General features: G+C 50.5%; 1 protein-coding gene across 1 annotated transcript in view; it reads left to right on the forward strand.

Annotated features, from left to right (window-relative positions):
* Positions 1 to 2,114: 2,114 nt before the first annotated feature.
* The window catches only part of ZFR2 (zinc finger RNA binding protein 2), a gene marked incomplete at its 3' end in the record, with an annotated part of 435,737 nt that continues 422,336 nt past the window's right edge, over positions 2,115 to 15,515 (forward strand). The window contains exon 1 of the mRNA XM_082246780.1: positions 2,115 to 2,219. Coding sequence (XP_082102906.1) covers positions 2,173 to 2,219 — 47 coding nt within the window. The 5' untranslated portion in view covers positions 2,115 to 2,172. The remainder of the gene's footprint in view (positions 2,220 to 15,515) is intronic.

The raw sequence follows: 15,515 nt of genomic DNA on the forward strand, positions 1-15,515 counted from the left end.
GATCGCCACCAAAATGGCGGCGTTTGGCGCCAAAACACCGCGCCGTACCACACAGGGCCGGTCACCAAAATTTTGCCGCAAAAAAATGGCGGGACGCAGTAGCGGCCGCCGCACAGCATGTCCAAACCCAGTCTGCCCCATACTCTCACATAGCAGAGCGGGAGAGCCCCCCCCCCCCCCCCCGCAGCCCACAGAAAAGGCAGCTATTCCACACAGGAATCTGACAGGGAGCTCAGCACATATACAGACATGCAGGGTCACACAGTCACAGACTGACACCCAAAAACAGACAGGTCCCCACATAGAATTGCACTTACCAGTCCGGATGGCGTGGGGAGCCTTCTCCAAACCGCTGCACTGAGGACAGGGAGTGTCACAGTCAGGACGCAGTGGAACTGCGGTGCGAAACCGCAAATGGCGTCCGGTGAGGTAGCCACCTCACAGACAGCATCCCTGCAGCAAACAGTGATGGGTCGTTCAATATGCCAGGGAAACCTGAGCTGAACGCTCGATGGCAGGCTGGGAAGCCCCTGGCCCTGAACCCTGGGATCCAGGGTGGCCAGTCGGAGACCCAGCTCCGCATGATCATCTTCATTCGAAGAAACTAAACTAATGCTGAGAAAAAGAACAGCTAAGTAAAAGAAAGAGAAAAAGACTCAAAATAAAATCAAAAAGAGGATAGAAGGCTGAGACTGAAAGCCCCAGCACAGGAACAGCCAGCTACTCCTAAGCTAGGCATTAGAAACTGAGTTGAGAATGCAGGAAGCAGGGAGGTATTGACTGAGGGGACCACCCCCTAGGGGTGTGATATGCTAAAAGCTTTGATATTAACAAATCTTGTTGCCTAGCTACTCCTGCGGAGCAAAGGTCAATTACCCCATTAGTGAAGATTATAAAGTGGCGGCGACTGTCGGAGGACGTAAGAGAAAAAAGGACGTCAAATTCGTTTAGGTACAGCGTCGCACGACCGCGCAATTGTCCGTTAAAGTTACGCAGTGCCGAATCACAAAATAGGCCCTGGTCAAGAAGGGGCTTAAAGCGGAGTTCCAGCCATTTACTCACCTGTCCAACGGTCCAGCGATGCGGCCGCCGGAAGCCTCGATCCTCTCCCTCGGCGCCGGCATCACTGCTGTGGGCACCCGGCTGTAACAGTTTGCGGCTTCACAGCCGGGTACCCACTGCGCATGCGCGAGTCGCGCTGCGCGCCGTGATTGGCCGGCAATCTTCTGGGACCTCTGACGTGTCCCAGAAGATTGCAGGGAGGGAGGGGGAAAGGAGAACTTCCGCTCAGGGCGCCGCGGCGCTCCGAGCGGAAGTGGGAGCGGGTACCTGTCAAAACTAGGTACCCGCTCCCCCCCCCAAAAAATGACATGCCAAATGTGGCATGTCGGGGGGTCAGGACTCCCTAAAGCGGAAGTTCCACTTTTGGGTGGAACTCCGCTTTAAGTGGTTAAATGCACTAGCCTTGACTGTCCTAGGGGTATATTTATCTTAAAAAAAACTTTTGCCCAGAACTTTCAGGCCCACCTATAGGTGCTATAAATATCTCCTAAACATGCACTGTTTAGGAGATATTTACAGTGCATGCAGCCGATGACGTCATCAGCACACGCGCTCTGAAGGAACGGCCACCCATGCCGTTCCTTCAGAGCCCTGTGCCGTGAACGGCGGCTCCCGAGCGCATGCGCGGGAGTGATGTTATTGCGCCTCCGGCCAATCAGATGGCCAGGGGACGCGATCCATGTCGGCCGTCCTGTCGGCACTGCGGGGGCTTCGTTTTTATGTACTTCATAATGAGCTAGTATGCGATGCATACTAGCTCATTATGCCTTTGTCTTTACAGGTTTTTTTTTTTTCACTTTTTTTCAGAGGGTTTACTTCTCTTTAAATCCCAAACAAAGCAGGTAACCAGGCCCGTCCCGTGTCTAGGCCTAAATGTAAGATCCAAGAGGTTCCACAGGTGCTGACAATGAACACTAACACATTACTGTCGCTTCCAATTATCCTCCAAACCATTCTTTACCTATTATTACAACCATGTCATCACACCTTCTCAGGGCAGGCTGAACCTGGAAGAGGACTAGCGCCATCACGTCACGTGCTCTTTAGATATCACGTGCTCTTCAGAAGCCGCGCCTTCTGCACAGACTCCCGCTTGCTAAGGCTCCCAACATGGCTACCAATAATTACTACGGCTCCAGTAACGATGGATACCGCAGGTATTGTGCTAGCATAGCGTCGGTAGTGGGCAAGGATCGATATAAGAACCGGCAGATGTCAGGAGGTGGAGGGTGGCGTCCTGTGTGTAAAATGGAGGGCCTGCACGCAGCAGCAGGTTGCTCCATGTCTTTTTGTCGTGTTTAGAGATGGCCTCAGACCTTTCCTGCCTGAGTGCAGCTGTTAGCGGGCGCTCGGGGTAGGAGCAGTCTCAGTGTGCTTGGTGCTGCTGGCTTGTCTCTAGCTATCTCTGATTCTCAGGGTATTAGAACTAGGGGGCGGGGAGGATGGCAAGAAAGGAAAATCAAATGTTATGTGCTCACTCAGTGTAATAGTGTGCGCTCACTACTTTCCCCCCCCCCCCCCATTGTAATAATGTGCGCTCACTACTTCCCCCCCCCCCCATTGTAATAATGTGCGCTCACTACTTCCCCCCCCATTGTAATAATGTGCGCTCACTACTTCCCCCCCCATTGTAATAATGTGCGCTCACTACTTCCCCCCCCATTGTAATAATGTGCGCTCACTACTTCCCCCCCATTGTAATAATGTGCGCTCACTACTTCCCCCCCCATTGTAATAATGTGCGCTCACTACTTCCCCCCCCCATTGTAATAATGTGCGCTCACTACTTCCCCCCCCATTGTAATAATGTGCGCTCACTACTTCCCCCCCATTGTAATAATGTGCACTCACTACTTCCCCCCCCATTGTAATAATGTGCGCTCACTACTTCCCCCCCCATTGTAATAATGTGCGCTCACTACTTCCCCCCCCCATTGTAATAATGTGCGCTCACTACTTCCCCCCCCCCCCAGTGTAATAGTGTGCCTCACTTCTTCCCCAATGTAATAGTGTGGGCTCACTCCTTCCCCCAGTGTAATACCGTGCGCTCTCACTCCTTCCCCCAGTGTAATAGTGTGCGCTCACTACTCCCCCCCCCCCCCCCCCATTGTAATAATGTGCGCTCACTACTTCCCCCCCCCCCCCCCATTGTAATAATGTGCGCTCACTACTTCCCCCCCCATTGTAATAATGTGCGGTCACTACTTCCCCCCCCATTGTAATAATGTGCGCTCACTACTTCCCCCCCATTGTAATAATGTGCGCTCACTACTTCCCCCCCCATTGTAATAATGTGCGCTCACTACTTCCCCCCCCATTGTAATAATGTGCGCTCACTACTTCCCCCCCCCCCAGTGTAATAGTGTGCCTCACTTCTTCCCCAATGTAATAGTGTGGGCTCACTCCTTCCCCCAGTGTAATACCGTGCGCTCTCACTCCTTCCCCCAGTGTAATAGTGTGCGCTCACTACTCCCCCCCCCCCCCATTGTAATAATGTGCGCTCACTACTTCCCCCAGTGTAATAGTGTGCCTCACTTCTTCCCCCAGTGTAATACCGTGCGCGCTCACTCCTTCCCCCCCCCAGTGTAATACCGTGCGCGCTCACTCCTTCCCCCCCCCAGTGTAATACCGTGCGCGCTCACTCCTTCCCCCCCAGTGTAATACCGTGCGCGCTCACTCCTTCCCCCCCCCCCCCAGTGTAATACCGTGCGCGCTCACTCCTTCCCCCCCCAGTGTAATACCGTGCGCGCTCACTCCTCCCCCCCCCCAGTGTAATACCGTGCGCGCTCACTCCTTCCCCCCCAGTGTAATACAGTGCGCGCTCACTCCTTCCCCCCAGTGTAATACAGTGCGCGCTCACTCCTTCCCCCCCCCCCCCAGTGTAATACCGTGCGCGCTCACTCCTTCCCCCCCCCCCAGTGTAATACCGTGCGCGCTCACTCCTTCCCCCCCAGTGTAATACCGTGCGCACTCACTCCTTCCCCCCCAGTGTAATACCGTGCGCGCTCACTCCTTCCCCCCCCCCAGTGTAATACAGTGCGCGCTCACTCCTTCCCCCCCCCCCAGTGTAATACAGTGCGCGCTCACTCCTTCCCCCCCCCCAGTGTAATACAGTGCGCGCTCACTCCTTTCCCCCCCCAGTGTAATACCGTGCGCGCTCACTCCTTCCCCCCCCCCCAGTGTAATACCGTGCGCGCTCACTCCTTCCCCCCCCCCAGTGTAATACCGTGCGCGCTCACTCCTTCCCCCCCCCAGTGTAATACCGTGCGCGCTCACTCCTTCCCCCCCCCCAGTGTAATACCGTGCGCGCTCACTCCTTCCCCCCCCCCAGTGTAATACCGTGCGCGCTCACTCCTTCCCCCCCCCAGTGTAATACCGTGCGCGCTCACTCCTTCCCCCCCCCAGTGTAATACCGTGCGCGCCCACTCCTTCCCCCAGTGTAATACCGTGCGCGCCCACTCCTTCCCCCAGTGTAATACCGTGCGCGCTCACTCCTTCCCCCAGTGTAATACCGTGCGCGCTCACTCCTTCCCCCAGTGTAATACCGTGCGCGCTCACTCCTTCCCCCCAGTGTAATACAGTGCGCTCACTCCTTCCCCCAGTGTAATACCGTGCGCGCTCACTCCTTCCCCTCCCCCAGTGTAATACCGTGCGCTCACTTCTTCCCCCCCCCCCCCCCAGTGTAATACCGTGCGCTCACTTCTTCCCCCCCCCCCCCAGTGTAATACCGTGCGCTCACTTCTTCCAGCGTAATACCATGCGCTCACTTCTTCCAGCGTAATACCGTGCGCTCACTTCTTCCAGCGTAATACCGTGCGCTCACTACTTCCAGCGTAATACCGTGCGCTCACTACTTCCAGCGTAATACCGCGCGCTCACTACTTCCAGCGTAATACCGCGCGCTCACTTCTTCCAGCGTAATACCGCGCGCTCACTTCTTCCAGCGTAATACCGCGCGCTCACTTCTTCCAGCGTAATACCGCGCGCTCACTTCTTCCAGCGTAATACCGCGCGCTCACTTCTTCCAGCGTAATACCGCGCGCTCACTTCTTCCAGCGTAATACCGCGCGCTCACTTCTTCCAGCGTAATACCGCGCGCTCACTTCTTCCAGCGTAATACCGCGCGCTCACTTCTTCCTCTTCCTTAATTGTGTGTGTAAAAAAAAAAAAAAAAAATATATATATATTTTTTTTTTGGATAGAGAATAAAGTATAACTAATGGTATAACTTATTTTTTTTTTTGGATGGAGTGGAGAGGGATTAGACCACCTGTCAGTTTTTATTGCTGTCTGTGTCCCCATCAGGGAGATTCGCCCTCTCTTTGTCCTGTTTTACTATTATCAATAAAAGTGAATGTAAAAGAAAATCCCAAATTTTGGGTTGTCCCCAGAAAAGTTAGAGGGGAAATCTTCCAATGGGGACACTTTTTCTGCTGACTTTGGGGTCCCCAAGGAATTCCCTCAACCAGAAGATTTTCCCCCTTAATAACCAGGCCGTTTTTGCGATTCGGCACTGCGTTATGTATGACGCTGTACTCAAAATTCCCAAAACTTTGTTTTGGTGGTACTTGATCACCTGTGCGACCTTTTTTTTTTTTTTTTTTTTTTTTTTCTCCTCCCCCCCCCCCGGCACACAGATCGGACACCTAACTGACATTTTTGACACTTTTTGGGGGGACCAGTGAAGTTACTACAGTAATCGGTGCTAAAAATATGCACTGTTACTGTAATAATGACCCTGTCAGGGAAGGGGTTAACCCAGGGGCGATTAAAGTGTTAAGTGTGAGCCTAGGATGTGTTTTCTAACTGAGGAGGATGGGCTTGTGATACCAACACAGGTACGGCGATTCGTGGGATCCTGCCACCATATAACTGTGGCGGCTGGTCGGCAAGTGGTAAGGAGGAGTTCCAGTCACCTGTGGTTTAATAAATAGTCAGCAGCTAGAAAATGTGTAGCTTTTGACTTTAAAAAAAAAAACAGCTACTCAACTGTCCCAGGATCCACCCCAGTCGGTCTCACCTGCTGTTTTCGGTCCCCGGCACTGTCATCTTCACTGTGGGCACCCGGCTGTGACGGCGAGTCGCACTGCACATCGTGAGTGGTGGATGCAGTCTTCTGGGTCCTGTGAGTGTCCCAGAAGACTGCAGGAGGTAAGGAGAACTTCTGTTGCCAAGTGGCGCTGGAAACCGAAATGGGAAGCGGGTACCCGCTCCCTCCCTTCAAAAGTGGCAATTGTTTAAGAGGAGTGGGGAACAAGTCCTTAAAGCAGAACTTCCCCTTTTGGGTGGAGCTCCACTTTAATTTGTAGGGATTTCCTCTTAGTTCCTGTTTGGCTATTGGACAGGAAGTGAAGGGAAATCTCCACAATGGGACACAGATGATGAAGAAAAATCTGACAAGTTTTAACCCTCCCCTACTCTATCCAAAATGGAAAAACAAATGTTTTGACTATGGTTCTACTTTTAGGGCCCATTTCCTTACAATCCTCCCATTCAGTGTGCAGTTTTTTTTTTTTTTCTTCTTTTCTTTGTTCTTCTTGGTATTATTGTTACTATATATAATTTATGTATTCATTTTTTCTGAGTTGCATTTGCTTAACGAAACCCTCCTATACTTTACAGCAATGGGAACTGTCATCTTAGCCTCTGTTTGATCAGCATTTGCCATGGTGCTGCACATGGTTACATGGTGAGGTTGAATAAAGACCATAGTCCGTCCAGTTCAACCTGTATAGGTGTGTGTGGCCGTAATCATCTCTCATACCCCTGAATGTTTCGATCCTTGAGATGTACGTCCAAGAGTCTTTTAAAAGTAGCCATACTCCCTGCAGTTACTACCATTTGTTGCAGGGAATTCCAGTCTTGTAGCCCTTACAGTAAAGAACCCTCTGCGTAGCCTGAGGTTAAATCTCTTCTCTAAATGCATTGAATGACCTTGTGTCCTCATGCATTCCTTGCGACTGAATAGTTTTTTTTTCTATGCTCTGATCACTGTTGAGGTATTTGTAAATCGCTATCATGTCCCCTCTCACGCGTTTCTTCTCCATGGAGAATAAATCTAGTGCTTCTAAATGCTCTTCGTAATTAAGGTCCTCTAATCCCCTTATACCAGTGATGGCGAACCTTGGCACCCCAGATGTTTTGGAACTACATTTCCCATGATGCTCAACAATACAGTGAAGAGGGCATGAGCATCATGGGAAATGTAGCTCCAAAACATCTGGGGTGCCAAGGTTCGCCATCACTGCCTTATACGTTTTGTTGCCCTTCTCTGTGCTGTCTCAAGCTCCAATATATCCCTTCTGAGGACTGGCGACCAGAACTGGACAGAATACTTCAGATGTGGTCGGACCAGAGTTTTATAAAGTGGTAGGATTATAGTTTTATCTCTGCAATACATCCCCCTTCCTTATGCATGCCAAAATTCTGCTGGCTTTGGCAGCTGCAGCTTGACATTGCATGTTATTGCCTAATGCCTAATCTATCTCCCACTAAGGCCCCCAGATCTTTCCATTTTTTGATACCCCTAGAGGTCCCCCCCCCCCCCAGCTTGTATATTGCTTTTATGTTATTGTGATCAGTAGAGATGGACTCGGGCGTGTTCGGGATCCCACCTGCCTGATACCTCCAGGAAGCCGACACTGCACAAGGCTAATCACAGGCAGTGAGACATTTATCGATGTGCAGACCGGGAAATGTCTCGCTGCCTGTGATTAGCCACGTGCAGTGTCGGCTTCCTGGTGGTATCAGGCAGGTGGGATCCCGAACCCGTTCCTAGTGATCAGTTATAACCTCAGCCATTTGCTTGTTTGAAAATTCAAGTGGCTGTAAAGGCTGAAGGTGTGTGCGTGTGTATAATATATAACAGCGGCGGAAGTGACGCTCCCAAGGTTGACGCCGCCCATCTTGTGTCAGGGAATGAGCGGGAGATAGGGGTTTGGTGCCACTCCCTGTCTATCCCCCCCCCCCCAATAAATGGAACCAGTCGGCAGTATGGCAATGCTGGCACCCTTGCTTAGCTGGCGTGCTACCCCCCCAGGCGGTCCCAATGGTGGAGGACCTAGACCCCCTACCAGAGACTGTTGGATCAGGCCTGGTGTGGTAAGTGGAGGGGAGAGGATGGATGGGGGGTTACTCCTAAGGGGGGAAAGGTGGCTAGTCCTTTTCAGGCTGTCCTTGCCTCCCTGCTATTTACTAATTTTTTCTTTTTTGCTACTAGCCTAAGCCAGTATTGTGTTGACATATCTGTGCTTCTCCTGTCTTCAGGCTGGCAGTGTATACATTGATAATTTGTTTTTCAGTCGGCCATGGCAAGCTCTGTGAGTAAAACCAGGTTCACTTGGCTCACATGGCAGCTACACTATATTGATCCATTCTGCTGGAAGTAAAGAGTAGCAACCTGATTAAAGCTGCAGTGACAGAGATTGCATAGATCTCACATCCTCATGTGATCACACCCCTATCTGAGTTATCAAGCACCAGCTGAGTCCAAGGCTAGGAAGGCAAGTAAGTCGTATTCTCACTATACCCACTAGTAGCCATATTTCCCTTTTTCTCCTGACCTTGGGAGACCCTGGGAGGGCAAGTGTAAGCTGGAGCTGGGCCATCGCTAAAGGGCACCTGTTCTCAAAGCACAGACTTACCCATGGGGTCTTTCCACCCAGAGCTGATATCTCAGTGTTTGGTCGGGTGGGAAAAAAATGCATATGAGCATACTGCTGGCCCCATTTCCTCCCCCTCCTACTCTGGGTCCCACAGTGGGTGGGTCCTCCCCACCCCCCCCCCCCTCCCACACGGCAGCCTCGAGGAGGCAGCCTTTCAGGGAGACAGAAGGGGCCCCGCCAAACACCCAAAGCTGGACGCATCTTTGGCCAAAATTTCCAAAAGTGTTTTTGAGAATGAGTCTTCTTAAAAGATCCCCTGGATTCGAAAATGGATGTAAAGCTAAGAAGGGCATAAGAAGCAGGGGCTGTTGAGTCCCAGCCCAACATGGTTGATACCTGTGTAGCCAGAAACGTGGCTTTCTGGCTGGAACAACTACGAGGTCACCTAGAAAAGGTTCCTGGCACAGCAGAGGCACACAACTCCCTACTCTTAATAAGAGTGGCGTATATGGCGGCTGCAAAAGTAGTCAAGATTTCAGCTTATACTACTGGCCTTGGTAACGTGGCCAAAAGAAGGGATAGACTCCCTGGGCCCTCTGAATCAAACCTTGGGATGGCGACTATGCGTCAAAAAGCAAGTTGTGCAAAAATCTCTTTTGAGGGTAGCCTGTTTGGTCCAGAGCTTAGAAAGGGGAAAAGATTAATCCACTAAGATGGGTTCTTTATAAAAAGAAGGGGAAATCTAAGCCTACGGCCACATCACCCTGAACGCATCTGCTCTCGGAGGCTAAGCAGGCTGAGGCCTGGTTAGTACCTGGTTGGGAGACCTCCTCTTCCCCAGTCAAGGAGCTTTCATTAACATACCTCCAGTGACGTCAACTTTCCAGTGGGGGGGCAGACTGGCACTTTCTCCGGCAACGGCAACATTTCTGTTCAAACCCTTTCATCTGGTGGATCATCGAGGGGGGGGGGGGGGGGCTACAAAGTAGAACTTATGGCAAATACGCCATCCAACTTCTATGTCACATCACTTCTAGAACCTCTTCGTTTAAGGGAAGCCATGAAGGCAGCAGTCACGAATCTACAAGCTAGAAGGGTGATCAAAGAGCATCTTTCTTCTCAACGCATGTCGGGTTTTTACTCCCTGGTTTCTCCTCCTAACAAAACCCTTGGGCAAACGCTGCCTAATCTGGAACCTAAAAGGTCTCAATTGCTGGATTCAGTACAGAAAATATAAGATGGAGTCCATCTTTTCTGTGAGATCCCTGCTTCCCGAGGCAGCTTTCTTGGTAGCTCTAGACCTGAAGGAAGCCTACCTTCATGTTCTGGTTAATCCCAGCGATTTGGCATACCTCAGATTTGCTATACACTCAGAAAAAGAGATCTGCCTGTTCCTATATCAGGCTCTCCCCCTTTGGGATTTCTGCAGCCCCTTGCATTTTCACTGAAATTGTGGCAGAAATGAGCCAGGAGCTTGGAATGAAAGGGGTCTGGATATTTCCTTAATTGGATGATTTTCTCATCTACGGTCGGACAAGGGAATAAGTATTATGATCCTTCAAATGACCAAAATTGTTCTTACCCCCTTAGACTGGAAGATCAACAAATGAAAGTCCAACAGAACCCCATCCCAGCAGGTAGGGTTTCTGGGCTACACCATCGACACAGTGGCCCTAAGGATATTTTTGCCAGAGGACAAGATTTCTAAGCTAGTCAATGCGACAAAACAGCTGATCTCAGTACCTGGGGCAACAAGATGGCACATTATGATCCTGCCTGGTCTCATGTCAGCCTCAATTCCAGCAGTCCAATGGGCCTGACTCCACATAAGGATCCTGCAGTGCCAACCCTTGGGCCATTTGGGACGGAAGAACATCCTCTCTGGAGGAAGAGATTGCAATTCACCTGATCATCAGAAAGTCCTTAGCTGGGTGGCTAAAAAAGAACTCTTTCACAAGGGGAAAACCCTGGCTCACACCCGTTCATATCAGTCACGATGGATGCAAGTGCTCTTGGGTGGGGAGCCCACATGAGACACTGAGTGAGACAGGGGACTTGGTTCCGTTCTGGGCCAGAATTATCTTACAATGTAAGAGAACTCGCGGTGGCATGGGAAGCCCTACTCGCTCTTCAATAAGAAACAGGCAGAGACCTATCCACGCAGTATCAGACAATGTCATGACTATGGCGTATATCAACCATCAGGGGGGCTCATGATAAAAAATATCTCCATGAGTAGCCTACGACTTAATTTCATGGGCAGAGACGTGCTGGGTCTCCCTGTCAGCCGTCCAAAAAAGGGACGGTCAATGGGCTGGCGGACCTTCTAAATAGCTGACAGCTGGACCTGGCGGAATGGGATTTGAACCTCCGAGTCTTCGAGGCACTCACTTGGAGATGAGGGTCTTATTGAAGTCTACTTATTTGCCACGGCAGACAACAAAGTAAAAGATTACTACTTCTACAGATAAGAGGACTCTCTAGGGATAGACTCCTTGGGGCTTCTGTGGTGATTTAGCCTCGCCCACACATCTCCACCAACCCATCTCATTCCGAGAACAATCAGGATACGGCTGGAAAATACACGGGTCATCCTTGTAGCTCGTTACTGGCCATTAAAGGGCATGGTTCACACCCCTGCAAAAGCTAACAGAAGACGACCCCTGGTTCCTTTCGAACTAGTTCAATCAGGAGCCCATCTCCCCCCACATCTGCACCTTAAAACTAGCAGCATGGTTCCGGAACAGCGGGTACTATCAAGCTAGAGTCTCTCTGCCGGGTAGCTGATACCCAACTGTCAAGTAGGAAGCCGGTGACCAGGAAAATTTACAACTAAATATGGAAAGTATATACTTCAAAAATGCAGCCCAAAAATAGGAATCTGGAAAGCATTGGCATCATTTTAGTGCAGAAGCGGGGCTTGCTATGATTACCCTCAAGGTCCAGGTAGCCACCTTTCTTAGTATTTCTTGACAGGCCGGGGTATGATGATCCGTAGTTTTAAACTTTTTTTTTTTTTTTTTTTTTCAAATCTATCGAAAGGTCTCGTCCCCATAAATTGGTACTCAAATCAGACCCTCTGTTCCTTCCCAAGGTCGCATTGGCTTCTCGTCGCTCTCAACTAGTAGTGCTCACTTTTTGCCAAAATCCCTCAAACATGGGGTAAGAACGTTTTGCCACTCTAGATGTCAGGAGGGGCGCCCTGCATTATCTGGAGGTTACTAAACCATTCAGGAGAGCATCCAAACTTTTTCATATTGTTTGGAGCCACTCAAAAAGGCAAAGTGGCCTCGACGAACTCTATAGCCAGATGGCTCTAATTGGCCATAGGAGCAGCCTACTCGGCCCAACATCACACCTTTCCTTCAAATGTCAAGGCACATTTCACACACACTCCTACTTCTTCGGCAGTAAAGGCTGGGGCTTCCATCGGTCAAATTTGCGTTGATCTGGTTCGTGACCAAGGTCTGACCTTTGGTCGAAAGGTCCTGCAAGCGGTAGTCCCACCCTAGGTATTCATTGTTGGGTTCTCATGTGACCTTCCTGGAGGATAACTTTGGTAAAGTCTGAGTTATTATCTAATAATTGCCTTTCCAGGAATCCTCCAGGACGGTGCCCCCCCCCCCCACCCTATTGGATAACTGTTATATAGATTTGAGGCTAAAATCCTTTGCTGTCCAGTTCATCTTTATACAACTGAGGGGCAGCTGGTGGACAGCCATTTTAAACCTATCTGTACTTGTTTCCTATAGGAGGATCCTATCTCTCTCTCGTGACCTTCCTGGAGGATTCCTGGAGAGGGAGTTATCAGTTAACTCAGACCTTTTTTTTACCTTTTAAAATGATTGTAAAGTCTTTTTTTTTTTTTTTTTTTTTTTTTTTTTTTTTTTTTTTTTTTTTTTTTAATAATTTCTATTAAAATAACCATGTTATACTTGCCTGCTCTGTGGAATGGTTTTGCACAGAACAGCCCACATGCTCCTCTTCTTGGGTCCCTGGCTGCAGCTCCTTGCCCCTCCCCTCCGATAAGAGCCCCCCCACAGCAAGCTTGCTATAGGGGCACCTGAGCCAACCCCCCCAGTTCCCGTGTATCCTTTCAAATTCGGAGCAGCGGTTCAGGGATCCCCCCCCCCCCCTCTCCTTCATTGGCTGAGTTTGACAGCAGGGGGAGCCAATGGCGCTGCTGCTGTGGCTCAGCCAATCAAGAGGGGGAGAGTCCCAGATGGCTAAGGCATGTGTGGACATCGCCAGATTGAGAGGGAGCTCAGGTAAGTATTAGGGGGGCTGCTGCACACAGACGGCTTTTTATCTTGATGCATTAAGATAAAAAAAACTTTTGCCTTTACAACCACTTTAATGCATTCTTTGCATAGCTCTTTTGGCTGTACTTCTCCTGTGGATCACAGGAGTGCAGTTCATTCTGCACTCGTGTGACTTGTTTTCAGCAGGCTGGACCAACTCATGCGCTACTTTTGGAAACTCATTGCAACCGGATTGCATGGTACTTCTGTACCATGTGATCTGTTATAGACAATACCATGTGATCTGTTATAGACAAACGCACTTGCGTCCTCTGACAGTCGCCGCCCACTCATACAGTCTTCACTTATGGGTATTGGTCTTATCCACAGGAGCAAGCTAGGCATAAGATTTTGTTATAAACATTCACAAAACACTTTGCATAGACACACCTATAGGGGGCTGTCCCCGTGCTAGCCGTATTCCCAAATCAGTTTGGTAGCAAGCAGTAGATAGTCCAAGAACCCCAAAAAAGAGGGGTGGGCGGCGACTGTCAGAGGACTCAGAAAAGAATTTTACGTTAAGTTCTTACAAAAATTCTATTCTCTTACGTCCTCTGACAGTCGCCGCCCACTCATACAGTCTTCACTTACGGGACGTCCCAAAGCAGTGTAGACATGGAGGGGTGGAAAGCGCAACCATCACAAAGGCAAACGCAGCACCCAGGTCAGAGAAAAGAACCTTATCTGAACCAGAAAGATAAAACGCTGGGTAACAGGCTCAACAGGAGCAAACAAACCCAGGAAAGCAAATTAACAAAGGGTGAACCCCAACAGGTGGGGACAGGCTAAACGCCATGTCACCCTCAAGGCACTGCCGCACACAGAACTTCTGGTCCAATTTACCCCCTGCTAGCAGCATTCCCAAATCAGTTTGTCTTTTGCCTAGTCAGGAGTAGGCAGGCTTCCCTTAGCTGGGGCTACAGTCTCAGCCTTTTCTACTGTTTTCTTAATTTTTAATTCTGCGAAGTGTTTTTTCTTTATACTGATAGATTTTTTATTTGATCCAGTGCTTAGTTAGACTTCGGAAGACTACGGCGCTGGCGGAGCTGGGAATCGGACTGGTTGTACTAGAGCCTTACGGAATCCCAGCCCGCCATCGAGCATTTAGCAGGCTATGCGTACGCCCTGGCCTCGCAAACGACCTTGTCCCTGGCCTCAAGGACAAAGCCCGCGAAGTGGCTACTTCGCTAGGATGTCTCACCTGCCGTACGCCGCGTGTTGCTAGCGTCCTGTTCTGCTGACGGCACCCCCACCCGGGTGGGAGGCTTCCCGTTGCAGAGAGGCACCCATGCTTTCGCTGGATCGGTGAGTACCCTGCTACCCCCTCTGTCTATGGCATTGTATGTCGGGGGGTGTGTGGGGCCTCTGTCATGGGGATGGCAGTCTTTTTGGAGTCTGTGATATCCCCCTCATGTCTGTCTGTGTGGTCCCCGTGTGTCCCTCCCGGTTCATGCGGGGGCGCTATTGCGGTCATGCCGTGCTGTGGGGGTTTGCGGGGGTTCCCTGAGTCCCTTGGTAGTGCTTGTACTACGTTTGGGGATACAGACATGGTTGTGGGGGCCGCTGTGGTGTAAAAATCGCGAGGCCGCCCTTTTGGGTGTGGGCAGGCTGTTCGGTTTCATGTGAGGACATAGGCAGCCATTTTCTCTGTAGTGTTCTGGCGCCCTTTCGGGCGCCATCTTTAGTGTGGGCAATGTATTTTAACATGTGCTCGGTGGCCATTTTCCTGGAGCCTCCCCCCCCCCCATAGCATTACATTGGCAACCATTTTTCCTTGGCTCACGTCCTATTTTGGCTTGACATCATTTCCTTTCTCCAGGCAGTCGGATCGAGCTACAAGCGTGGTATTGTACAGCTACGCTTCTGGGGGGCTTTTTCTGCTATTTTCATGGGATTATACCTTTGCTGGCAGTTATATTCTTCAATATTTGGTAACTCAGGTTAGTCCTCATTGCGGTGGGATCCGCCACTATCGCTGATTTAAAGGGCCACCGCCATAACATTTTTATGGAGTCCCAGGACAGCAAATTCCCCCCCAGCTCTGGTGGAGGGTTCAGGTACGCCTGAATCCTCTGCGATGGGCTCCCTTACTGCTGCACTTGCGACTTTAGCGTCTAAAGTGGATCTGTTGATGTCCGGGCGGGCTTCTAAGAAAAGGCCCAGACTTTCTCATTCTTCTGATTCAGAGCTAGATATGGTTGCCATGGACAGTGTACCCCCTGAGGGGTCTCAGTCCTCTCAGTCGGAAGGGGAGGAGGGGGACGACTCCCCAAACCCCCCGGGACGGCCAGAGAACACGCTGCTATGTCTGCGCTAATTAGTTCTGTTAAGGATACGCTACATTTAGAGGATGAGCCCCACCCGTCGGGTAAACGGTCTTCCTTTGGGACCCACAGGACCCAGAAAGCTGCACAGGTGTTTCCCTGTCCCGCTGAGTTTCACGAAACTGAACGAACAATGGCGCAATTTGAAGCGCAATTTTGTGGTACCAAAGCGGTTTCAGTACCGTTATCCCTTTGAGTCTCCTACAGATTTCCGCGCTGAACCG

This window comes from Pelophylax lessonae (genome assembly GCF_965119305.1).
Source record: "Pelophylax lessonae genome assembly, chromosome: 1".
Taxonomy (NCBI): domain Eukaryota; kingdom Metazoa; phylum Chordata; class Amphibia; order Anura; family Ranidae; genus Pelophylax; species Pelophylax lessonae.